Here is a 26,747-nt window from a genome sequence, read left to right as displayed (position 1 = left end):
GCAGGGGTTTGCCGAGCGCCAGCGAGCCTGTGATTACTTTACCAGGTGGTGAGATTTCCAGCTTTTGAAACTTTTCCTCTCCACTGCTCCTTTTTTTTAGGACAATGAAATTTAAAGACCCTTCCTATCTCCTCTGCTCACCTACGATAGTGCCTGCAGTGCGTTATTTATCATTTACCTTTGCTGGCTGCAATTCACAGTTAATTAGTAAATTACTTGTAAACTATACCATTGAAAACTGCAGATGCAGATACATGTACATAAATAATATGTGATATAAATACGCTGTCCAGCCCAACTAGATTTAACTAAGTAAAAAAAAGTAAGAGCCATTGATGACATACCCAAATCACTTCTCCAGGTCGCTTGTTTTAAGCTAAATGCTAACAGCAACATGCAATTTAAACATGCTAGAATTTGCTGGTTATCAGTCATTTTCCATATATCTGCCAAAAGCATCTTTAAAAAAAAATTGCACGTTCATAATTGTACGCAGGCATTTAATTGACATAACTAATTTTTACATCACTACAACTTTTACATTTTTATTAAAGTCCACAAATGCTTTGATGCTGGTTCAACCCATTTTAAATTAGTGTTCAAAAGCGTTATATAATCAATAGCTTTTTAAAAATGTACATTTAAAAATGACATGTAATCATAATAATATTGAACAAACAATCGTTTGGAGCAAAACCATCAGTGACAAAATGAGCAGTAATAGAAATGCTAGTAATATTGTCATTAATCTCCCCAGGTGTATGAAACATGGGCTTATAGTGACCCAATTTCACCTGAAATTTGCCTTCATAGTGCTTTCATAATTATTTTATTGTAGTCCAGTCTATATGCAAAACTTGTTGTGTACTGTTTGTGCATGCTACCTACTTGGGGCACAGTCTATGTACTCCAGGTCATCTAAGGCCGCTCCACCGCTCACGTCCTTTAGGCGCACCACCTCAAATATGACTTCAAAGTTCCTGAGCTTCCTCAGGGGGATCTCTGCTCGGTTCCACTTATTGCCCTGATGTCCCGTTTGATTCCACACCTCCTTTAAATTATTCTCCATCTGTGGAGAAGAGCAGCGATGAACAAAAAGAGGCTCATGTGGTAGCATTTCACATACTATGGTGCTGCAGTCTCATTTCAAAGAGCTACAGCAGTCATTACTGTCAGAATTTTTTTTTCAAGCTTTAAGCCTCATGTCGAGAGTGAAGAACTTCTTGGTCAAAACGTGCTGAATCAGATATGTGGACAGAGTGCTGCTGCTGAGAAAAAGGGAATGGCATCTAAGAGAAGTCATTAAACTCTCATTAGCATTAGCATAACATTGTAGTAACAATTCCCCCGCCTTGAGACCTGCGACTCACATTTAAACCCTGCTTTCTGAGTATAGTAATAGATTTCTCTCATGTCACATATGGAACATATTAAAAGACAAACTGACGTGTATTCCTCTGTAAGCCCACTATGCCTTTTCCCATGGTACTTGCCAGGCACTAAATCATGACTAATACAGCTTGGAAACAGCAAATTTGACTTTGGGTTTAGTGGACGTGCCTTTTGACGAGCCGGCATCTCATCGCTGGTTTTTATTGTCATGTCAAAAGCATCAATGGGACTTTTATAAAGCTCTCTCACTTCATATTAAAATACTTTGGGCATAAGAGTAACAGGATCTAGCGAGGTGATGGTGAAGGTAGTAGAAAATGCAATGGAATTTTAACAATAGTGTAGTTCAGATAAGATAAAACAGAACCGTACTCTACATATACCGATTTTAAAAAATAATGCTGAATGTTAGATGAAGTGGATTAAAGAAAAAACAAAACTCGAGAAACTAAAGAATAAATATATCAAGACAAAAAGTATCAACAAGAGTACAATGTCAAAGTAAAGTCTTCAAATTGTTGTTGCATGCTCCGGTCAAGCCAACAAAGACAAATAAAGTAACTAAGTATAATTAAAGATGAGTTAAAAAAAAAATCCTGAGAAATTAAAACTCGGCATGAATGTTTGGGATTATTTAAAGATTTCTCACCTAGATTATGTAATAAAAAGATAGCACTACCTGAAGTCTTTGGGCTCATTAACTGTGGGGACGATGGTCCTGTGATGGTTAAGAAAGAAGTGTGATCCGTGTTCAGCCTGAAAAAATGTTTACTTAAATAGAAGCGGTGGTGCATAAAACACTGTGTTTTGCTACTGTATACAATGTTGTACTTATGACAGATGATCCACGTCAGTAAAGTACTGCAGATCATTTCCTGAATTTGTTCATCTAATGTGATCCTCGTCTTTGCTCAAACACGAAACCCTTAAAGCTGAAAACCTTCCCATAAAATATCTGCATCTGTATGTCGCTTGTGGAAGATTTTCTTTTTATTTGAGTATTTCATTTGAGGATGAATGGTTACATTGTTGCTCCTTGTTTAGCCAAAGGGGATGAAACAAATCCCTGACTGCATGTCTAACCAGCCCCACTCGATTTTAGCTGAAACCTTTTCTGTTTTCAATAACGGGACCAGAATGAAGCAAAACAGACTGCTTAGCAGAACGCTTCTGTGGGCTAGCAAGACAAAAATGACATGCTTGGTTTATCAGAAATGTTTTCAAACTGTGTAACGTCATCAGGGATGTGGTATAAGTGTTTAGGTTGGCAACAGCGTGTCTGAATAACTCGCCCATCTACAATAAATAGCAGCACATGGCCACTTTTAAAACTTTTTTATTGAAAGAATGTGGAACCGCTTGGAGTTGGTGTAGCTGAAGAGTCTCTGATGGGGTTAGATCTGCAAAAGCATTGAGCCAAGAATAAGAATGAAGTGTAAGAAATGGCAGCTAATTGTTGGCAAACTGAGCCAGTATGGATCAAGACTGACTTTGTACAACTTTTAAGAAAAATACCCAAACATCTATAAGGTACTGAGCAAAACTTATACAGCAGCACTTCTCCAGACCTTCCGAAGGTCTTTCAAAGTTTCTCTTTTTCTTTGATCTACTTTTTTACTCCTTTTCTGTCCAGTCCTTGAACCTCCCCAAGGTCATGGTGAAGAGAGAGCTAAGTGTAAAAGCGAAGCTCTCAATTTACCGGTCGATCTACATCCCTACCCTCACCTATGGTAGTGACCGAAAGAACGAGATCGTGGATAAAAGCGGCAGAAATGAGCTTCCTCCGAAGGGTGGCTGGACTCTCCCCTCAGAGATAGGGTGAGAAGTTCAGCCATCTGGGAGGGGCTCAGAGTAGAGCCGCTGCTCCTTCACATCAAAAGGAGCCAGCTGAGGTTGGAAAGGCCTTGGTGTTCCCCTGGAGAAGCTGGAGGAGGTGGCTGGGGAGAGGGAGGTCTGGGCTTCTCTGCTTAGGCTGCTGCCCCCACGACCCGGCCCCGGATAAACGGAAGAAGATGGATGGATGGATGTTTTTTATTTGTTTGTTGAGCCACTTATTGCTACAACGCTCCACACCACCATCTCTCACCTGGAAGTGCAGGGCCGTTACGCCAGGCTGCTCTTTGTTGACTTTAGCTCTGCTTTCAATACGATACTCCCGGACAGACTAATAGATAAACTGCTGGAAATTGGACTTCCTTCCACCACCTGCCGCTGGATCAGAGACTTCCTCTCAGACCGTGTACAGAGAGTTAGAGTGGGGCCTCATCTTTCCTCAGCCCTCAGCCTCAACACCGGCTCTCCACAAGGCTGTGTACTGAGTCCCCTACTGTACACTCTGTACACACATGACTGTGTTAGTTCCCACCCAGACAACACAGTCATCAAGTTTGCAGATGATACCACTGTGGTGGGGCTCATCTCAGGGGGAGATGAGACTGCATACAGAGCTGAAGTTCAGAGGCTGTCAGATTGGTGTGCAGACAACAACCTGGACCTCAATACCACCAAAACAAAAGAACTGGTAGTTGACTTCAGAAGGAGGAAGTCCGAGCTGCAGCCTGTCAGCATCAACGGCGAGTGCGTGGAAAGGGTCTCCAGTTTCAAGTTTCTGGGTGTTCACATAGACACAGACCTCCAATGGAGCTCTAACACCTCTGCGGTCTTAAAGAAGGCCCAACAGCATCTCCACTTTCTGAGAATCCTCAGAAAAATGGACCTGAAGAAGGAGCTGCTGACCGTCTTCTACCGCTGCTCCATTGAAAGTGTGCTGACATATTGCATCGGTGTGTGGTTCTCCAGCTGCACCACAGCACACAGAAAGGCACTCCAGAGGGTCATCAACATGGCCCAAAAAAATCATTGGACATCCTCTTCCCTCCCTGAAGGACCTGTACAGCACTCGCTGTCTCAAGAGGGCACGCAGCATCCTACGGGACTGCACACACCCAGGACACCGGGTGTTTAAGCTGCTGCCGTCTGGCAGGAGGTTCAGGCTGCTGAGGTCCCGAACAAATAGACTCAAGGACAGCTTTTACAACAGGGCAATAGCCCTGATCAATGTAAATAGCTGACCTGACTGGATACCTCCCTGGACTTTTTAGGGGGAGGTAACAATGTTTAAAACGATAACAATAATATTTATATTTATAACAAGGTGCAATAATAATTAATGTGCAATAATAACAGTGTGCAATACACATACACTTATTCTTCTTTTTTATTCTAAGTTAATATACTGTGTTGTGTTGTTTGTTACGTTGTGATGTGTCACATCGTGTCGTGTTGTGTTATATGTAGTGCCGACGTAGGACAGTTTTTCCAATTTCATTGTACTACTGTACTATGTATGACTGTGCAATGACAATAAAGAGTTATCTTATCTTATCTTATCTTAACACTGACCTGATGAATCATTTAAAGGGATGAACCAGTATTATGTATATACAACTTAGCAAAGAACCAATTTTTGGTATTTTTAGGCACTTTGTTACAGCAACCATGAAAACATATAATTAGTTTTCTTTATTTTTCAGCTAAATCTTTGAAAAATACCAAAAATAAGCCAGTTTGGAATAGATAAAATTGTATTTTTCACCAACAAGATGAATCCAGAAGAGCTGTTAGTCATTGGCTATATTAGGACACACTACACACCATGAAGAATACAGTCCTTGAATAAATGGTTCCCATTTTCCTAGAAAAATTTATATATATCTATATCTCTATATATGTATCTATCTACCTCTCTATCTCTCTATGTATATATATGTATATATAAAGCCTTTTGCATAGTATTGTATATTCTGCTTTGTTCTGCCTCTAGGATATCAGTTATAGTTGCAACTCAATCTTAGGTTCAGGTCAGTACGGAGAAGAGCATTAATGGGGGTGCATATAGATTTAACTACCTATTCTGCAGAAGCTCATGAGTCTGATATTAATACTGCTGTAGCTCTAATAATTTACGACGGCTTCCTCGTCCTCTGCTCTTTGTAAAGGTGATGGGAAAACTGCAGGTCTATAGCGTCACATAATTATTCAGTTTTAAGGGCAGTGCTGCAGTGGGGAATGAGTCGCAGGAGTGTGAAATAAACACCACCCCTAACAAAATAAAGCAGCAAACATGCTACACTTGAGGTGGCAATATGTGACCAGAGGCTCGACTGCAGTGAAAGGAAACCTGGTGTAATATACTCAAACGCAGAGGACAAGCAATGTCACTTTCTACTCTGCGGTTGGAAAGCCTATTAAAATGCACCCTTGGGTGAGGCTTGCACAGACTGTCTTCTCTCTTTATGCCAGTGAAGCCCTGGCTTGAAATAATCTTGTTACTGTGAGAGTAGAGCGTACATTAATAGGCAGCGTTGCAGCAGGACTTATCCAGATTTATGCCACGGAGTAAAGGCCCAATCCATAAAAGCAGCCAGAGAGCGAGTGACGAGCGTGCGTTACAGGCATACGTAGCTCACATTTGATGCCTGGGTGGCATATCAGTCGAGGCATTTATTCGATCAATTTGAAGCTTCATTTCCTGAGCTTGCAGACAAGGCAGCGCAAGCCGCCAATTCGGTTTGCTCAAAGTGAAGAGAGGATATACATTTGCATAATTTCTTTTTATTATCCCTCAGTAAAAGTCAGGATGCAAGAAACAGAAGAAAGAAACAAAGTTGTGCTCGCAACAAAAAGCTTCTTTTATTGAAACTGTGAAATCCTTGACGTCTTAACCGTATACTGAATGTTCCACAAAACTAAAATCCAATTTGTATTCATGGCTTTTTCATTTTATGAAACTGCTGGCAGCTGTTTTCTGTCAACTTACCTTTTAGTCAAATCACAAGTTTTTTTTCTTTACACTCAGTCTTTCCTTACTTAAAAAAATATTTCCATGTTTCACCAGGGACAGATTTGCATATTGTTTCCGTGACGAGAAACACGCACAAATGATTAGCCTCGTCATGCTATATTTTACTCGAGCAGAACGTCCTCTCTGTGGCTGACCGCCAGATGTTTGGCTCACCATAATCGCAGGCTGCATCTGAACCCACAACACCATATGAGCGAACAGCTAGCTATGTAGTAATTTTGCTGTCATCGTTATGGTAGGCTGACTCAAAGTGCATCAGTCAGTAAGGCAAACAAACAGCCTATTATGAAAAATACACGGCAGGGAAAGTAAAATATTTCTTCCATGAAAAGAGGACGAGTTCATCTCTCCAAGATGAAACTTTTATGCTGCTGAGACAGCCAAGGAAATGGGGTATAACGAAAAATACGAATTACATTATTTTCCTTTGTTAGCATAGTCCCATTTCTGTTTTAATTCTGTTCCAGACTTTTTTTCACCAAACTTTAATTGCCCCATCTCATCCCTGACCCCTCAAAAAGTTGCAAATGTTTAAACTTTAAAGTTGCACAAGGCAAAAATTAAGAAAAAAAGGCCCGACTTTGTAAACAGGGGACTCTCCTTCTGTAGTTTCTATCTCCCTCTAAGCCCCGCCCACTAGGAAGTGGCTAAGGTCAGTGTTACCACCGGTAGCACGAGGCAATACCTGGACCCTACATAGGTTGCACAGCTAGGCCAACTCCTCCAGGACTGCACATCAACATGTGTCATTGCCAAAAGGTTTTTTGTATTTCCCAGTTCAGTCTGAGAAGCATGGAGACAAGCGGTTACTACAGGTCTGTATAGGCCAATTAGAGGGACTGTTATCTGCTTCATTGTGCAAGAAAGAACAGGATGAGCACTGCTAAAGCTATAGAATGACCTCCACCAGGCCACTGGTGTGATTGCCTTTGACCAAACAATGAGAAACAGAGGTGCACACAGACCTCTACACCCTAACTGCAATTAGATATCAGGATAAAATGCTTGAGCAACTCTGGGACATTATATATTTCAGTCCTTCCGATACTGCCAGGTTGCACCTCCGACTGTCCAGGAGATCAGTGATGCCCTGGTCCTATCTCGGAGGAGATCCTCTAGGACATCATCCATCATCTCATAGGAGAATGCATGTATACATACATACATAAATGGATGTAGACACATTAGAAGGAGTGTTGCTGGAAGTTTGAAGATTGGCAGGTACATTAATGCTACTTAACTCACTCTTACACCCCATCTTTATTCAGTTTGCTCTGCTGCTGAGGACAGACACTTCATTAGTGTGATGACTAATGACTAAAAGAAGCAGTTCACACGGCTGGTGATATAAATAGAGCCGCCTGTTGAGCCCCTTGTGAACTTCATGGGATGGGGGGAGGCTTGCCATGTAAATACAATCCCCTCCCTTTCACTCTTATTATCATAAGCTTTTTTGTTGTTCAGTCACCCTTTACAGATGCATAGTATACACTATATTTACACTTTATCTGCCTGTCTCTCTCCCTCACACACACAGAGACACCCACCAACACACAAACACACACAGAGGGCCTCTGAACTCTCCACCCACTACGTCTGTGTCTCTAAGTGTAAATGAGTCCAGCACCTCATTTTAAAGCACAGAGCTGACCTTCTTTAAAAGGCCAAATTTTACATTTTCAACCCATATGTGAAAGAGGGTGCACATTTAAAAATAGTCCACATGCATTTATCATCTCCTGCCTCTCGGAGAGCCTCATAATCAATCCAACAGCCGGCTGGATGACTGGGGGACTGGGCAAATCCCATCATGATAGCAGTATCCAGTCTACAGCAGGCTTTAATGTACAATCAATAGCAAAGACTATTTATCTAATGATTGAGACAAAAACAGCATCAGTAAGTCTAACGTGTCCATCCAAGCATGTGATCAGTGAATGAGTAACATAACGAGGTTGTTTTTTTTGTTAATGTGCAGCCACAATCATTCAATGTGTTTTAGTTTTTGTTCACAAATGAAGAACAATGAAACAAACAGCAAGGGATAAAAGTAGGTTTTTAAAATTACCATTAGAAAGAACTATATAGAAACAACAGGCACACATACACAATATACACAAATTTCACCACATTCCCATAGGGTCTTAGCAGTGTTTTTTATTTTCTAAAGACACCTCAAATGTGTTTGTATGTTTATATTTTTATAATTAAAAGTTAAAGTAGCAGAAACATGTCAGAGACAGGCATAAGCCACAGTTTGCTTTTCTTCTGTTTCTCTCTTCATGTTTCTTGTGTTTTGTTTTTCCCGTTGCTGATGTTGTTTACCCCTGCCTGAGTTTTTAATTGTTTCCTCTACGTGTTTCCTCTGCGTATGTATTCCAGTATTGTGCCATTTTTTTGGCAGTCATTTCCTGTTTTATTTGTGTAATCACTTTCCCTGTGCGTATTAGGGTGTTTTATTCCTCTTTCTGGTGCTCTTGCGATTGCCTGCTCTTGTTCCTTATTACCCTGCTCTCTGGAGTGTGTAATTTTTTTCAGGGCTTCGTAGTTGCTCTGGTTCAGTTATTGCTCCCATTAGATGGCTTTTCTCTTTGGATGTTTTGTTTGGTTGGGTATTTTTTTTTTTTTTTTTTGCTTTGCTTTCTTTCTTTCAGCTTCCTACCAAAATCTGTCTGCCATGTGTGTTTGAATGTGGATCCTCCTTGAAATGAACTTGAACAGCCTTTTATTTTGCATGAGCAATTATATGTAAATGTTTGAAAAAGGAGGTACTACAAATAAATAACTAAATACATTTATATTAACATTTTTGTTGCAGATGGCATAAAAAGTTCCTGAAGTGCCACACATGCAGAAAAATGATCTGCTACACCTTCCTGCAGAGGAATGAATCTTGTCAAGCACAGCAGCAGCACCTTCTGCTTGAGTCATACCTGATAAAGTGAAATAAAGTTTAGAGTAAATAGACTAGAGGATGGAGGCCAAACCCACCAGAGTTTATATGGCAGAAAAGTCCAAATAGAAATTTTAATCCCTCAGAATCAGCCATGTGTACAGAAACTTGATGGGTAAGAAGAACTGCAAGCTGCCAAAGAGAGAATCTTCCCAGATGCTCAGAACCAACTACAACCTCCCTCTATAGATCAAACACCTCCTGTCTTTTTTACAAATACAGACACCACGATACAGCTGCACTAATTTGATGTCATTTCTGTCTATATGCAGATGCATTACCTTGATCAGAAGCCGGATGCTTCCCGAGGCCTTGTGGGAAATGTAGTACCAGAAGGAGAGCTTGCAGATGGCGCTAGACTCTTTCCACACAGAGCTTCTAATATGAGCTTTATCGCCTTTCAGTCCCACTGGTGTTGCTTCCAAATAGACAAAATGCCCTAAAGGGAGAGAAATGAGGGAAAGTGATGAAGGAGAAAGACACTGAGCCAGCAAGTGAGCACAGAGGTTGAAAACTATCTCTGCACTGGTGGCTCTGACAAATCACATGAAGGTCACAAAAACGTGTTGGGGGAAGGAGGGCCAAGAGTTACGGGGTAATCTCTGACACATCTTCTAATGTCTCACTGCCTTTGGCACAGGGGAGCACTCAAACTTTTTCAGCCAAGTAGAGAAAGGAGAAAGTAGGAAAATGAATGAATGAGAAATAAAGAAAGTGTATCTTCTTTGCACTCAGCATTAGCGACATTAATAATAATAATCTTACATCGGGTTTTTTTGTAGTCTATGGCAACACACTTAAAGTTTAGATATAATTCTTCTGATTTTCATGGAATCAAACTCAATTTTTTATGGTCTACATTTTTCAGCAGAATATTAAGATTCAGTCAACCACCAGTCGGTTTTAAGTTGGCTTTTCAAGAAATGATGCAGCATGTAATCTGGTGTTCCCACAGCTAGATCAGAACTGTATTAAGACTTTCACTGTGAAGCACTTAGTGGGAATGTAATATATTTCTCACCACAGTTTGCAATAAACATGAATGCCTCTGCAAGACATCCTCATTTTTGGTGTTTTTGCAGATAACAAAGTAATGGGAGAAGAAGCCACAGCAGGGTATTCTTCTTCTTCTCCTCCTCCTCCTCCTCCTCCTCGTCCTCTGTAACAAACTCCCTTTTCTCTGCTCTGTTGTTGTCTGGTTACGGCTGTTATTGCTGACTGACTTCTTTATTAGAACATTATTTGTCTGGCTGCACAGTAAACTGACTCAGAAAAAGCTTTTTGTTTTGTTTCTTCACAGAAAAGCTGTTTAGCAAGTGTTTCCTGTAGTATTTACCCACACTTGCTGTGACTGTTATTCTGTTTGGCAAGGTTTGAAATGATTTATTAAAGCAACAGATATGTCTCTGAGCTCATCACTCCCTGCACATATCTTACACATAGAAATTGGAGAGTGATGGGAAAAGTTGCCCCCAGAGCTTGCAGGAGGATGCTGGCGATGCAGGACAGGAGCGCTGACATGCCAAAGAGAGGGAGATGGGAAATCGGCAGATGTTAAATCCTAATTTGAGGGTGTGTTTGGTAAATGACATGAGGAAAGTGCGGCATGTTACGTGTGCATGACACAGCACGCACGGGGGTCAGCCAGCAAGCTAGCAGACTTAGCTTCAACAGAAGCTTGTGTCACATTTGAAATCTTTTGCACATCCTTAAGAGCAAATGGGTGTGGACATGAGACCTCTGACGGGAGTGTCCTGCAGTCACTGTAATGTTTGCAGCACATCTTTTGGGTTAAGTTTGTTTGGGGATGTGACCTCCATGGATCAGTCAGGGCACACAAACGCTCGATAAGATCAGGGTCTGGAAAGTTTGCAGGCCGGGTCAAGGTATCTGCCTTTTTGTTGCATTCCTTGAGCTGTTTTACTTTTTGTGGAGGCTGGAAAGGCTGCAGCCATCCTGGGAATCCCTTCCCTGCACACAATCTGACTTTTAAAAATAGTTTCTAAATGCAAGTTCACATCCAGCAGGCGTCTTGGACTTCTTAGTAAAGGAAGGTTTGTGTGCAAGATTTGCTATGCATTATCCTTTTAATAAAAAAAAGATGCTGTCAGAAGCTCTGCATTTATTTTTTTTTTATTTAGCAGTGTTTCACCAGATGCTCTTCATGAAGTAACCCCAAGGGGATTTGGACCTCTGGATTCAAAAAAGAAATCTTTTGCTTCCCAAGCGAGTGTGCTAACTAATGATTAGAACAAAATAAAAAGATCTCCTGCTTTGCTGTCCATTTCTTATCTGATCAGTTAGCTTCACCTGAGGGTTATAATGGGAACATTGGGAAGCACGGAGGTGATGGCTATGCAACAAATGACAGCTAATTTAAACTCAAATGGCATAATTGCATTGCTAATTGCTAAACAAATTAGATAACAATGAAATGGCATATTAAAAAACAAAATCATGTGCATTTGTTTCTTATTGCAATCATCTGAGGCTCTAAGTGGACCAGTATGGTATGTGGAAAAACATCAGCATCTGTCCAGTTTTGATTGGGGAATAATATTAGCCATGTTTGCTGGGTTGCCACGAGGTGCTGGTTTGGATCAGTATCAAAGTAGGAGATACATGCAGGAGACTGCATAATAAAAATTAGCTTAAGTGATAAGTAATTTATGTGTATTGCTTTTTTGGCATGCACAGAGTAAAGTGGAATTTTAGCCTTGAATAAATCACCTGGTGCGCTTTCACATGCTGAGAAGAAACTCATTGATTTTGTCTCTAAAGTTACAAAAGCGTGAATTAAACATGGTGGAGAGCCATTTGGCCCAAGCAGGTAAAATTTGAAAAATCATTCATTCTGATTATACAAAGCCACTCACAGCACAGATGCACCTGCTAAATTATGCAACGGTGATTAAAGAATCGTTCTTTTTAATGAGAAACGGTGGTAAAAAGAAAAATCCTACAACTTTAAATGTGTACAGAGTTCATAGTGTACCAGAAAATGCAAACTCATACCATACTCATTCATCAGCGTGTGATCATACGGAGGCCGTATGCTTTGGACAGACCCAGTGCCCAGCACCCAGTGAAAATTATCAGCAAGGGAGCTCTTCCACCCACAGCGTCCGTTCTCAAAGGTGCACGAAGTCCCACAATGCTTCTCATCAGTTCCATCGTCACAGTCATCCGTGAAGTCACAGCTTTGCCATGGAGCGAAACACCTGCCATTTTCACAAGGCAGGAAGCCCGAAGGACAGGACCCTGACAATAAAAAAAAAAAGAAAAAAAGAAATACAACTCAGACGCGAATGTTCTTAAATGTAAAGTAGCATGCTTTTTCTAAAATATATGACAGGTCGCCAGTCGTCCTGGATCTTTGGAACTCACTACCACTTCACCTCCATCAGCCAGACCATATTACACATTTTCAATCACATGTTAAAGCCAAACTGTTCAGCATATATTGGTATTCCCCCGGACAAGCTGGAGGAGGTGGCTGGGGAGAGGGAGGTCTGGACCTCTTTGCTTAGGCTGCTACCCCCGCGACCCGACCTCGGATAAGCGGATGAAGATGGATGGATGGATGTTCAGCATATAAACTATAACTCATATTTTTTATATGTATTATTCCGGGATTTTAAATATTTCTTGCTATTGTGTTTTTTGTGGATCTTGTTAATTTTGTGGAGTCAGGCCAGCTTGAGTGTTTTGAAAAGAGCCAACAAATAAAATTTATTGTCATTATTATTATTATTGAGCGTCCCATAAAATAACACCACCTCTGGATCGACGCACTGTAAAGGTCAGTGTCGAGCTTCATCTCCATATTCTTCTTATATTTGTCTGTACTGCTATCACATATATACTGTATATATGAACTGTATATGATTTTTGTTTTATCCATACAAAACAGTTATAAGAACCAGACTGCAGAAAGTCACTGCTTCTCACCAAGAAATAATATCGTTTGCAAAACTGAAAACTGTTTTCCAGACACTGTATGTTAATTATGTATGTTCATTTAAGAAGTTTACATGTGCAAAGCTAGCAGGCTGCTGCTGCAGGTTAATATTTAAAGTAAAGCAATTTGTGCATTTCCTAAAACATCCAGCTTTTCTGTTATGAATTACAAAGTGCAATAAAAATGTTGTGCCTAAAGGAGTTTCAGCAAAATAACTACTGTGTGCTTCACCAGATTAGACAGCACCGCATGAGTTGAGCATTAACTTCGGAGCGTAAGCAGTCAACTCAAGAGAGGGGGACCGTCTGCATGTGGCATCGGGGGCTCTTTAAGAGGCTTAGGAAGACAAAAGGGCATGGGGCTATAAGAATGAAACACTGTATGATCTGGTGGCTGGAGAAGGCTGGAATCTGCTTCTTTTGGAGCCAAACATTCCAGTGGGGTCAGTGCTTAGCTTAAGGGAGTGTTACAAAGAGAGATGAGGCGTGATGAAGAGGGGCGGTCCTTGTAATTAAAGGAGAGAAAGGGGTATAAGTCCTTCCTAATCCTTTGTTCCTCTTCAGATGCACAGGACCAGAAGCAATGTGCCCCACAAAGGCATATAGGAAGCCAGGAAGCCACAGCTCCCAGCTGCTCTGCTACGTACTGAGCCTGTAGGTGGATTTATTTCAAAGATCAGCTAACAGCATACTGCTAAACCCACAGGAGTAGCTACCGCTCTGCTCCTGTGAATGCACACTAATTCATTTGTCCTCATTAATTCCTGCTTATATCTTGTTACTTGGATAACTCAAAGAGCTCGAAGGCTGCTGGCAATGTGACCTTCTCACCAGGCTGCTCCTGTCCTTACTTACATACAGTATGTGGGCAGGCGCCTTGAGCGGTATGCTGCCCCCTTGTGCAGCAATGTCATTCAGGTTCAACATTAAAGTTTAAATCCCAGTGAATTATTTCAGGATAGGAAGTTTATTGAAGGTTTATTGAATATAGAAGGACACCCAGGTTTCAGATAATTCACTGGAAAACTGTCCTGTTTTTATCTAAAATATTTATAACATTTATTGTTAATTAGAAACACTTTACTGTAAAATGTGGACCTTTATGAATGAATTTCCATAATACGAACATTGCACACAGCCACTTACTTGACTGCACAAGTATTAAAGAGTAGATGACCCTAAATGTTCCAGTTCTTTTACAGAAAGAGCCACAAAAAATATTAAAAAGTTTCGCTTTCACTGCTTTACTAAAGGATTTTAATGGAAAACTTATTTGACTTGTATTTTCCCAGTTCTATTGCAAGTTCAACACAATAGTGACTTGAAGAAGAAGATCGGCTCAAATCTGATTTGCATTTTGTTCTGTCTCTCCTTTACACACGCTCACATTTACATGCAGTCTACAGATGCAAACGAAGAACTCCACGTTAACATTATTCATGTGTGTTGTTCTACAGTTTTGGGTATTTTTTCCAGGCAGAGCTATAAAACAAGTGCAAGTGGAGAGTAAAAGCGGTCGGTCTTTCTGCTCCATCGTGTGATGGTTTTATATAGATTGAAGCTGTGGAAGAAAAAGCTCCCGAGGGAACAGCAGTATATAATTACAGTTCCTGCTGTCTCTGCTCTCATCAATATTACTGTACGTCCTCTGCAGCCTGCAGCTGCTGAGACACAAAGAGAAAAGGTTTCTGTTTCAAGTCTTCTCCCTCTTGTCTCATTAATGGCCACTTGGACTCACCTCACTGTCAGGGCAGCGGTGATACTCCCTGACTTAACCTTCAAGAAACACTTCATATCACCGTGTTCTTTACAATGCCTTTCTTTCCTGTTTTCACACTACTTTATTTGCTTCTTCCTTCTTCTTTCAGAAAATTATCCTGTCATGTTTAAAGGGGGGAAAAAGCATCTTCTGACCCTTTTAATTTTGCTATATGTCTCAAACTAGTAGTCCTATGCACTGGATTTCAGCTCCTTATGGCCTATGTTTAAGCCCTTAACATATATTGCATAGTGTAAACTGTAAACCTTTCCATGCATTTTCTTCCACTTATATGACTCAGTGCTGCAAGAGGAACTGGAGCCTATACCAGCTGCCAGAGGGCGAACGGTAGCAACCAGAGTGTCACAAGGCCAACACAGAGTGTCAGACGACCACTTTTAAGTGTCTACCAGTGTAATTAATATCTATGAAAATAATTAAAAGCAGAATAGATTCCCATTCCAGCATACATAGACGTTCAGTCTGAAAGGATGAGTGACCTTCTCAAGTTTAAATGAAATAATTTTAGACAAGCTAAATAAATAAAGTAGCCACATATTTCACTTATCTTAACTGCACTACTGCATAATTCTGTATAAACAATCATTCTGTACAATACGATAATTATAATTCTACAACTGTTTACAACTGTTTATAACTTGCATATTTCTATAGCTTTATATTTATATCCTGTTCATAGCCTGTACATAGCTTGTATACCCACTACAGCCTGTACATACTTATAGTTATAGCATATTCATAACATACCTTCATACCGTGTACATTGTAATATACCCATAATAGACCCATTTTTGTACCCTCATACCTATAACAGACCCATTTCGGTAATATATCTATATTATTGCTAATATAAATTTTGTAATATATCTATATCATGGCTAAAGCACTTCTGGATGGATGCAAACTGCATTTCGTTGCCTTGTACTTGTGACATGTGCAATGACAATAAAGTTGAATTCTATTCTATTCTAAATAAACCTAAAACGCATGCACTTTTTTAAAACCATCATAATGAGAGGAAACTATATAAAATGAGCTGCATGCTCAAGATGGATATATAAAAGTTTCCTCTAAGTCTCAACAGTATGAGAAAAATCACCAAGCAGAGCAATGGAGTAAGCTGAAGGTAAGCATCATTAGCATGCAAACCTGCAGCGACTCTTATTGACACCACACTACTTCTCTAATAATGTCTGATTAATATTGGAGCACAGCTATTCACTGTAGGCACCGAAAGAGACGAATGCAAACAGACAGTGAAACGAAGAGAGAGGTAAGAGAAAGAGACAGCTGTAAGGATAATCCTGCACATCACCATGCAGCTGGATACAAACCCTCTACAGCTCAAAATGACAGGGAGCTTCACAGTTTTTATCCCTTTCTGCGCACAGGCAATCAGATTTTCTCTTCTCCCTCGACATCAGCTGCATCGGAAAGGCAGTACGTTTAATAGGCCAATTATAGCCACAGTGACAATGCCGATAAATCAGCTCTTGTTGTTTTCTCTTGCCTTTTAAAGGGTTCGCTCATAAAAAATGCAAGGGATGCAGAGGAACCTCTACATGCTGAACATCTCCCTAGTCTAAAATTCAAACTATGATGGGTTCGCTTTGGTCAGAGCTTCAGCCCCGAGGTGAGCAAACGTTTCAGAGCATTTCTCCTTAGATTGTTCGTTTTAGTTCAAAACATCTTATTTTTTTATATCAGCAAAACTCCAACTTAAACTGGATGTTACTGTTGAATTGCTCAAAAAAACAAGAAAGGAATGTTTTATATAGGTAATTTAAATTAAGACGAGTGTCTAACGGAAAACCGAAGATACCGAAAAGCTTAAAAATGGAAATGTGCAACGTTTGACAATGTTAGTCCAAAGAAAACCAGCATGTTTGATAGGACACCTCTATTTTCAAGAGCTCTAAATCTGGATTGGTTGAGCTTTTGAGCTCATTTTAATCCAGTCCTCATCAACTCCAGTTTTCACCTCCAAATGAAGGTGGTGTTATAATAACCCAGGAGCCATTATTAATTCTCCGATTGCCCATATGAGCAAACTATCAAGGTGAAAGTAATCAAAACTGTAGTTATCGACATCTTAGTGAAATCTTTTCTGAAAATTCACCAAATAGTTTAATTGGGAACTCGGGGCTGTGCTGTTCCGTTCTGCCTCAATGACAGTGATCTTTAAGCTTTTGTGATAAAATCCTCATATAAAGCAGCCCTAGAGGGAAACAGTTAAACAGCTTTTCACAGAAAATGACTACAGTCCCAGAATTCGCCTTGCCACGGCGGAATTAAAAAGTCATTATTAGAATAGCCGGGTCTTTTAGAAGCAATAATATAAAAACAGCTTTTTCCTGCTACACTCTGGCCTTCGTCTGGTCATTCAGTCTTTTGCAGAAACACGCAGTCCTTTAATTTTGACTGCAGAGCAAACATGCCAGGCATTTATTGCAATACCTCTTGTTTGGCAAGGTGAGCGCCTTGTTGAATTTAAGTGCTTGCAACTGTGAGATCTGGCCCCTGAGTTAATATTGCACTGAAGCTCTCAGAGTTCACCACTTTCATCTAGTAAGAGTACATATATTTAATGTCTCACTGGAATTTGAAGGCCCATATTAATGCATTCTTCACAGGAGGCATTTGACATGATGGAAAAGATGGTGGATGTCAAACCTCTGTGCCCAAAGAGCCAATAGAGACCAAAAACTGAGCCTGTTGTGTTGTTGCACTGGCACATTTTTAGCAGAGCCGTTTTCACTGTGTTTTGGCAGAAATACCAACTTGTTGTTATAGTAAAGATGGAGATAAGCTTATAAAATAGTTTTCTGGGCTTTCTCTGTACATAACTTATATGACGTTTGCTCGGTAGTCAGCTTCTGCCTGAAGCTGTTACCAAGATGGCTGGAGAGTACTGACACTTGTTTTCTAGAAGAACTTTGGTGTAAATCGTGAGAGTAAACCAACTGGGATCAAATTTGAAAAGTGGAGTCAGCTGCTATGGCATGCAATAAGATGTGCTTTGAAAGAGATTTATGCTTTATGCTATGCTTTCCTTCACTCATGAAATAGTCTAAACTACAGTATTCATGAATATGGCACAGTAGTTCTTGTCATAAGCATATTATGTTAGCCATATTTGCAGTATAGCTTGTTGCCTTAATATTTGCTAATGAGTACTAAGAACCATGAGCAGATGAGGTTCTTGTCAGCAGTATTTGTAGCTGTTCCACATTTTTACCCCAGTGTTGGCAATTCTCTCTTATAAAAAGAGAGGATTGCCAAAGTTATTGCAACTGCAGATTTTGAGACTTTTCGCCTGATAGGTGAAACAGGGAAACAGCAAAGTTACAAGGATTCAGTAAAAGTCGTGCCTCAGTGCTGCAGTCAACAAGCATCAAAAGTAACCTTTACTTTAAAGGCAAACAATCTCTGTATCTCGATTGTGTCACACCTTTCACCATTGCTCTACCGCTTGAAGAGTAACTGCAGGCAAATCCACGTGATTCAAACTTTGAGGAAAAGCAGCAATCTGCTGGTGACCAAAGGAAATGCTTTGAACATTCTGCAGTTACTGTTTGCTTTTCTTATTAGAAAACCACTCACAAACCAGTCAGGGAATACATGTTTTTCCACTTACATCTGGTGGTTGTGTCAGGTACAATATGGCAGACAACTCTCGAGCAATATGTGACGTCACATGAGAAGACCATGATGTAAAACGTTTGTGATTTATAGAAAGCTCTAGTTTATTTACTACCGGTATAAGCAATATATGCACTATATAGTTTTTGGTGGCTTACAGTTTTTCATATTTTTGTGAATGATAGGAGGGTGTACAATAACACGGAAAGAAACAGCCAAGGTCGAAATGAAACATATGTCCAATAAAGTGAACTGCGTACCTGGAGGAGGTGAAGGAGTGTTATCGGGCGATGTAGCTGAGGAAGCGAGAAGGCATCCTGGAGAGAAGGTAATGTCATCCAGGCAGATGTCAACCTTTGGATTTCGGCCTACCTTGCCCTCGAACATGACCTGGAAGTCCCTGGAGCTGCTCAGCGGGATCTCCTTCATCTGCCAGTAGTTGCCCTGATCTCCCGTCAGGGTCAGGAGGAGATGGAGATGGCCTTCACTTTTGCTGAACACACTGAGAGTCCCAATGCCATCTCCAGACATGTGGAAGTAGAAACGCATCTGAGAAAAGGAGGAAAATGAAAAAGGTGTTAATTTAAATAGCACAAAAAAAGATCAATAGTTTAGTAACTGTAATGTCTAACCCTGAAGACTTTAAATTTTTTGATGGGAAATGGGGAAAAATGTTGGTACGGACTAATATCCGTACTGTAATAAAGATGTCAAATAATTCAATCGCTACTATATCTACACTGGTACTCTTTCTAAATAATAGGCTTGGATCTTTCAAAGGTCGCTTGCTTGACACACTGATACCACTTTGTTCTCTTCTTTTTTGTTCTTATATTGGTCTACTGTGGAAAGAAACAAAAAGTAGAGGCATGCTAAGGTGATTAAGTTTTAATCCACTCGGTCTGTCACTGGATCGATGTGCTTTTCCCTTCAGTTGTAGCCTTTATTAAGGCACAGAGAGAAATTGTGTTTTTCCATCACACATCAGTGAGTTAGCAGTATATTTTATGGGCTTTCTCTCCAAATAGAGGCTTGTTCAGGAGCTGTGGCAGCACACCTCCCTCTCTCGTTCGCCAGAGAGAGCATTTCCCCCATAGCACAGCCCTCCCTTCAGTTTAATTGGAGCCTTTTTGCTAACCGTGTGATTGATTGACAGGTCAGGAGCAGGATAAGACAGACACGACACACAGAGCAAACCAGGCAGTCAATCAAGAAATCATTTCCCAGTAGAGCATGGGGCTGACAGCTGGGAGGACACACACATACTACCAACCAAGCATACACACTCAGTTGCTAATTGCCTGTTTAGTTGCATCACGTTTTCAGCTCTAATTGTAAGAACAAGAAGGTCAATATTTAAAAGTCATTTCTTAAGACTAAAACTTGCAAGCTGACAGGAATTTCTTAATTTTAAGAAATACGTTCATGTCCTTCCTAATAAACGTTTTCCACTCATCTCTGAAATACATAAGAAACTAAAGTCAGCAGCTGGTTGGGTTTACATGAAAAGTACATCTCATCTTTACACTTGTTTGAGGACTAAATGACAAGAAAGACTATTTTCATCTCCATCGCCTCTTTATGCTAAGCTAAGCTAAGTTAGCTTAGCTACAGCTAGCTCTTAGCAGCAACTGAGCGTATTTTCCAAAAAGTTGAACTTGAATCTTGATAGTGTGAATATACCAAAACCACTGAATTTAGCTCTTCTTATATATATTAAATATATATATTTTACATTAGTTACTACTGAAAGTCAAACATAAATATATTATATTATACACTGCTGTGCAAAAATTCTCAAGACACCCTTTATTTCTTTATATTTTACTAAGAAAACTGAAGGTAGAAGTAGAGGTTTATTGAAATGTGCACTTCAACACTACAGCCACAAATCAAGATAAAGCCTCCACTGTGTTTTAGAAATCACTGTAAGCACTGTAAGCACATTGGTGGGAATTACAACTAGAAATTTCAAATCTGGATTCATAACTTCATAAGACCTGTTTTCACTGTTTTTGAGTGAAGTTCTTGTGTAATCTGGCATACCTCAGCCTTTTCTTCCTGTTTCCCTTCCACTGACACCTACAAAAGGCATCTCTTGGGTCCTCTGTCAGATCTTTGTTGGATATTTTTCCCCTATTACTTAAAGATATTACTTAAAAATACTATTAATCTGCTGTAGATAGGTTTTCAGGCCAGTTAATTGTTCATTTGTCCTCTATCTGTCCAGTTTCCTCATACTGCATACCATGCAAAAAGATGGCACATTTTCAGTTATTATATCTTTGGGAATCATCTTGTTGGTGCAACTATACAATTTTATTAGTGTCAAACTGTGTTATCTTTGGCATTTTTCAAAGATTCAACAATAGAAATGGGAATAAATTATGCATTAGTGCATAAAGTTGAAAAACAGCCAATGTCCAAAGAACAACTTCCAAGGATCTTCAGGAAGTTTGGAAAATTATTGCTTGAAATCATTTAAAGTATAAGAAAGTTTTGCTGATTGGAAGCAAAATATGTAGAAATCAGTTGTAGTTCAAAGGTTTTGCACACACACAAGTCCCAGACAATTATCTGAATAACATCAATCATGTTGTTATAAAGCAATGTTTCTTAAGAGATCTAATTAGGAATCCACTGACTCACAAAACCCAAAGATGGGAGGATTCAACAGGGCATGATGATTATTAATATATTGTTAAATAATGCATATTTTATAATATTAATTAAAAATACAGTATTTTATTATATAGCTCAAATAATCCATCCATCCATCCTAGGGTTAAATGGAATTTGTGTTGGTACCAGGACACACCTGCCTACCAACCAGCCTACCAGCTCAAATCATGCCACATCAAAACCAATAGAAACGGCCAAATTTTGATGACCTCAGAATTTAAAAATTTAATCTGTGGCAAAGTGTTTTTTAGCGTCTTCATTTAGCTGTATTTTTAATAATTCTCGTACATTCTGTCCTTTGACCTTGACCTGACCTTGCACTGTGAGCTCCTGCGGCTCAGTAGGGGTCCTATTATACGAGCGGTGCTGCCATCTTCCTGAGGAAATGAACTTTCCAAGTAGAGGTAGTGTCCCGAGGAGTTTCTCAGGGTGTGGTCAGTTGATGGCCTAGTTCCAATGGTTGGACTGCTGCTGATCCTCCAATCAAAGTCATCCTCTTGGCACTGGCGCCAGGAACAGAGGTCAAACTCAAAACTGCAGCGTTCAATAAAACCCTCTGAAAGATGGCAATAAAAGACGAACTCAATCACAGCTGTTCATTTATCAGAAAATTAATCTTCCACTTAAAGTCATCAGCCAAACATTAGAAGAGGCCTCACGGCAGATGTAGGGGTTCTCATCTGAGCTGTCCCCGCAGTGGTTGATGAAGTCACACAGGTTGTCCTGAGGGATGCAGTGGCCATTTGCACAGGTGTACTGCTCAGGTGTGCAAGGCTGGTCTGAAGGAAGAGGAGGGGAGCAATCCACGAAGCCGACGTCATCTATTACCAAGTCACCCATGTAGCTGATCCCTCGTTTAGCAGAGAATACCACCTGAAAAAGAACAACAGACCCGGGATCAACTCTGAGTCCTCACTTTTTTTGGAGAGGTCGATGCTTAATGTTATCAGGCAAGCCGCAGAAACAGAAGAGTCCTGTCCTAATGAGTCTTGTTATTCCGCGTCTAGTGGCAGTCAGCTGATGGGGAAAGGAAAAGGGCACTTGTAGTCTCAAAAAGGGCTCTGAAGGTTTGGTGTGTAAAGCCTTTCAGCTGCTGATTGTACCATCAGCTCTGATCTGACTCTCTGTTCTGACAAAGGTTAATGTGCATCAGTGGGATGACTTCTCCGGTGCAATCAAGCCACCGGGGCAGGCACTGTATTTTTATCTGGGTGTGGCAGTTTTGCCCCTCAGATGAAGACATTGATTATCTCTTGTTTTGAAAGGACAGGCACTTCTCTAAAGATTGCCTTAGGTCAAGTGGCTGTGAAGAATTAAATGGAATTTAAATCATTGACATTTTTTAGTAAAACTCTGTTTTCACTTTGACATGATTTTGAATTAATTTTTGTCAGAAAAAAAGCCAAATTATATTGTCCAGAATTTTACTTATTAAAAACAATAAAAGGGTGAAACCACAGCAAATCATCTGCCTTCATCTCACTCTAGCCTCCTCTTCTGTGGCACCAACTCTTTTCATATCCTTCCTTACTACATCCATGAATCTTTTCTGTGGTCTACCTCTTTCCTCCTGCTTGGCAGCTCCATCGTCTATATCCTTTGTCCAGTACATCCACTACTCTACTGCACATGTCCAAACATCTCTGCCCTGCCTCTCTAACTTTGTCTCCAAACCACTAAACCCGAGCTGCCCTTTTGATGCTGCTGATGAAAATCTGAGCATCTTCAACTTCACCTCCAGCTCAGATTCGTTGGTTTTGTCAGTATCACTCTCTCCAATCCACACATCATAGCAGGTGTAAATACTATCTTGTAAACCTTCCCTTTCACTTTTGCAGCTGTTGTTCTGTCATTTTATACTTTTACTGTATATCATTATAAAAATACCACTGTATAAAATGTCTAAATTGTTTAAAAATGACTATTTTATATTATTTTTTATATAAAAGTTGATATGAACCATTTCATTGCATTAAACTGATTTAGATATCTCACTAGTTTTCTTAGGGAAAAATTATGTAACAGACCTGGACATTACTCAATAACCCCAAAAACACTTCTCCTCGTCTCCATTTGTTGCCTTGGTTACCAGTCTCAGTCCAAACCTCATGAGTGATGTTTGTTTGCTTCAGCAGCACCTGCAGACATCAACATATTTCCGTGACTCAATTCTGATGAGACCCCATACACAGAAATGATCTGTCTGCTCTCTTTACCTTCAGTGTTCCCACGGTGAAGCCCCTCATGTGGTACCAGAAGACCAGGGTGCACTGCGGCCCAGTGGAGGAGATGACAGGAGTCTGGAGGTCAGTGGTCTGACCGTATCCACCGTTTGAACTGTCTGCATACATATACCACCCCTTGGAGCTGTTGCTATCAGAGGAATATCAGGAATACAGAATAAGATCTCAAATTCAGCTGCGGATCTGAGACGGAAATGAGGATTTAAATCAGCTTTAGTAATGTCTTTAGCCTGAGTGCCTTGGATATACTGAGAAAGGGCTCTGCATTGGAACTGACAGCTGTATTTTTATTTAGTGTATTATAGTGCAAAAATATACACTTTTTTTCAGTAAAACATTTGTCTTAAAGGAAACAACCCATTTGTGATTTCTTGGCATTTCTCTTGGGAAATATTCGTTTATGATTTTTACCCTTCAGGCCTAAACGGCTGATGGGATATTGTTATTGCCCTGCCAGGCAGGCGGGAAAGGTGAACACCCTTACAAATACGAATGCAAGAAAGAGGCGATGTAGGACTTTCAAATTGATACTGTTGGGGTTTCTACTAAAAATCTCAAGGATGGGAATCTGGTGAATGCGATAACGAGAAGGAAGTCATGTAGGATTTTTCAATTGATACCATAGCTGCATCTACCAGGAGGCTGAGGAGAACCACTGGCAGCTGTCTGTATATTTTGTAGATTGTTACATTTTCCCAGAGGGAATAAATTGCTGAAGAAGTAAGAAAGTTCAAAAACACTCAGCTGGGGGAACATCTGGCAATTAATTAATTTAATTGGTAGAAGTAAAGATGGGCAGAGGCTCTCCAATCTGTGAAAGGGTGCGTAAGAAGATGACTTCAAAAACAATGTTCCTAAATGTCAAATTGCAGAGCCTTTGCAACTGTCATCGTCTACAGTGCATAACATCATCAAAAGATTCAGAGAAACTGGAAATGTCTCTGTGTGTAAGGACAAGGCTGAAGACCTTTATTGGATGGTGCTCCGTCCCTCAGACAAGACTGCAACACTCATCAGCATGATTGTGTCACTGACATTACTAAATGGGCCCAGGAACACTTCCAGAAACCACTGACGGTTAAGATGCGAACTAAAGCTGCAAAAAGAAAGCCATATTTGAACATGCTTCAGAAGCGCCGTCGTGTCCTGTGGGCCAAGACTCATTTGAAATGGACTGTCTCACAGTGGGAAAGTATTCTATATCCAGATTAGACAATCTTGTTGGTAATCCCGGATGCTGCGGAGAAGGAAGCCCTTCCAACATGCTATCAGCGTTCAGTTCAAAAGCCAGCATCTCTGATGGTATGGAGGTGCCTAAGTGCACATGCACGTTTTGGAAGGAAGTATCAATGCTGAAAGGTATTATAAAGGTTTCAAAATGAACAATAATACTGAAAAAATTTCAAAAACTCTTAGGTAGGTGCTTACAGGGTGTGGTCATTAGTAGGACGGTGGTACTCCTCTCCAAAATGATTGCTCTCCCCTTGGTCACATGACCAGCGAAACGAGTGATTTAGTATGAAAGAGGGTTTGACGATCTTCCACCCACAAGTGTCACCTCCTTCAAAATCACAGCTTTCCTTCACTGGAAAAGAGGGGACATAAAAATAAAAAATGTCTCAAAAACATTTAAGAAGACTGATAATGCAATAGTTAAAGCCTTTTAAATGTTTTACCACAACTTATTTCGTCTGATCCATCAGAGCAATCATATCTAAAGTCGCACACTTTACTGAAGGGAATGCACTCCCCATATGTCCCACAAGGAAACTCTCCATAATGGCACATATTGGGTTGAACTGTGGGGGCTGGAGTCGTCACTGCTGGAGTTGTATTATTCAGTGTGGGGAGCTCTCCTAGAGCAAGAGACAGTAGAAAATAACAAACACTGGAAACAGAATTTCACTGTACAGTTTTGTGTTGTAATCATTTACCTTCATAAGGCTCACAGTTGAGGAAGGAAAGGTCATCAATAGCAATGTCTCCAGTAAAATCATCTCCAACTGTACCTTGAATCAAAATCTGGGAAATAAACACACGGCATATTCAGTCGACGAGTTAGCGTATAAAGTCCGTCCAAAGCTTTTAACAGTAACAGCTGTAGCTGCTGGTGTATTAATTTAGGAACCAATTAAAAGTGAACTCAGGATTTTGGTATTAAGTACATCTGCTGGGACACTTTTGGTTATTTCGAAAATGTTCATATAACCTTTTGGTTCACTCACAACAGTCTCTGTTACCTTGCTAATATCTACTGAAGTAAGCCCAATTAGATAGCTATACGAAGGTCTAAGTAAAAATTCTCTGTTAGAGAGAAGTACGGTGGCCCTGAGAGGCCAAACGGACTGCAACTTAAGAACACCAGCAATAAGAAAAACGCTGCAAAAGCACACAGAACACAACGGAAATAGGAAAAACAAAAACCGAAATAGGAAAAACACAAGGGAAGTGTCTCTGGCGAGACAATAACCCGACAACCAGTTGCAGGAACCAAAATATGCTAAGAATTGCGCTGGGAGACACTTAAAAGAAGGGTAGGATCTATCGGCTCTGTGAGGAATGAAAAGATGAGAGGTAAGTGTGTTAGCCAGGGGCGTAATGTCCAGGGGGGTTAGGGGGGTTATGACCCCCCCCCCCCCCCCCCCAATAATCAGACCAAACCAATATAACCCCCCCAATAAAATTATGAATTATCTTGCATAAATAGGCTGTTGATTTTCTTCTGGGAATTTATCCAGATTTATTTATTTATTTAGAGATCTTGACCCCCCCAATGTTCAGCACAAAGTTACGCCGATGGTGTTAGCCTTACTATTAGCCTAAAAATTCATTATCAGTATTATATGAATCATGATAAAACACACCTACCATGTTTTGTGTTCCTGCAACTGGTCTGTCGGGTTATTGTCTCCCCAGAAACACTTCCCTTGTGTTTTTTCCTATTTCGGTTTTCGTTTTTCCTATTTCTGTTTTGAATTTTTCCTATTTCCGTTGTCGTTTTTCCTATTTCCATTGTGTTTTGTGTGCTTTTGCAGCATTTTTCTTATTGCTGGTGTTTTCTTAAGTTGCAGTTCGTTTGGCCTTTCAGGGCCACCGAAGAAAAGATTGCACACAGACAGATTACACACAAGTTTTACGGAGGAAACACTGAAAAAAACTTTTTTTTAATGTTTAATCATATCACCTTCAGTCTGAGCAACATGCTAAAATTTGCTAACATTAGCTTTGTGT

General features: G+C 40.2%; 1 protein-coding gene across 1 annotated transcript in view; it reads right to left on the bottom strand.

Moving 5' to 3' along the window:
* Positions 1–26,747, bottom strand: part of malrd1 (MAM and LDL receptor class A domain containing 1) — a 64,229-nt gene that overhangs the window by 17,702 nt on the left and 19,780 nt on the right. Inside the window, exons 10-20 of the mRNA XM_076888580.1 lie at positions 25,451–25,538; positions 25,193–25,372; positions 24,945–25,101; positions 23,490–23,646; positions 23,301–23,411; positions 21,933–22,146; positions 21,588–21,829; positions 18,852–19,140; positions 12,225–12,470; positions 9,491–9,648; positions 889–1,069 (exon numbers count right to left, since the gene is read on the bottom strand). Coding sequence (XP_076744695.1) covers positions 889–1,069; positions 9,491–9,648; positions 12,225–12,470; positions 18,852–19,140; positions 21,588–21,829; positions 21,933–22,146; positions 23,301–23,411; positions 23,490–23,646; positions 24,945–25,101; positions 25,193–25,372; positions 25,451–25,538 — 2,023 coding nt within the window. The remainder of the gene's footprint in view (positions 1–888; positions 1,070–9,490; positions 9,649–12,224; positions 12,471–18,851; positions 19,141–21,587; positions 21,830–21,932; positions 22,147–23,300; positions 23,412–23,489; positions 23,647–24,944; positions 25,102–25,192; positions 25,373–25,450; positions 25,539–26,747) is intronic.

Source organism: Maylandia zebra, linkage group LG9, assembly GCF_041146795.1.
Source record: "Maylandia zebra isolate NMK-2024a linkage group LG9, Mzebra_GT3a, whole genome shotgun sequence".
Taxonomy (NCBI): domain Eukaryota; kingdom Metazoa; phylum Chordata; class Actinopteri; order Cichliformes; family Cichlidae; genus Maylandia; species Maylandia zebra.
This window is presented reverse-complemented; position numbering and strand designations above follow the sequence as displayed.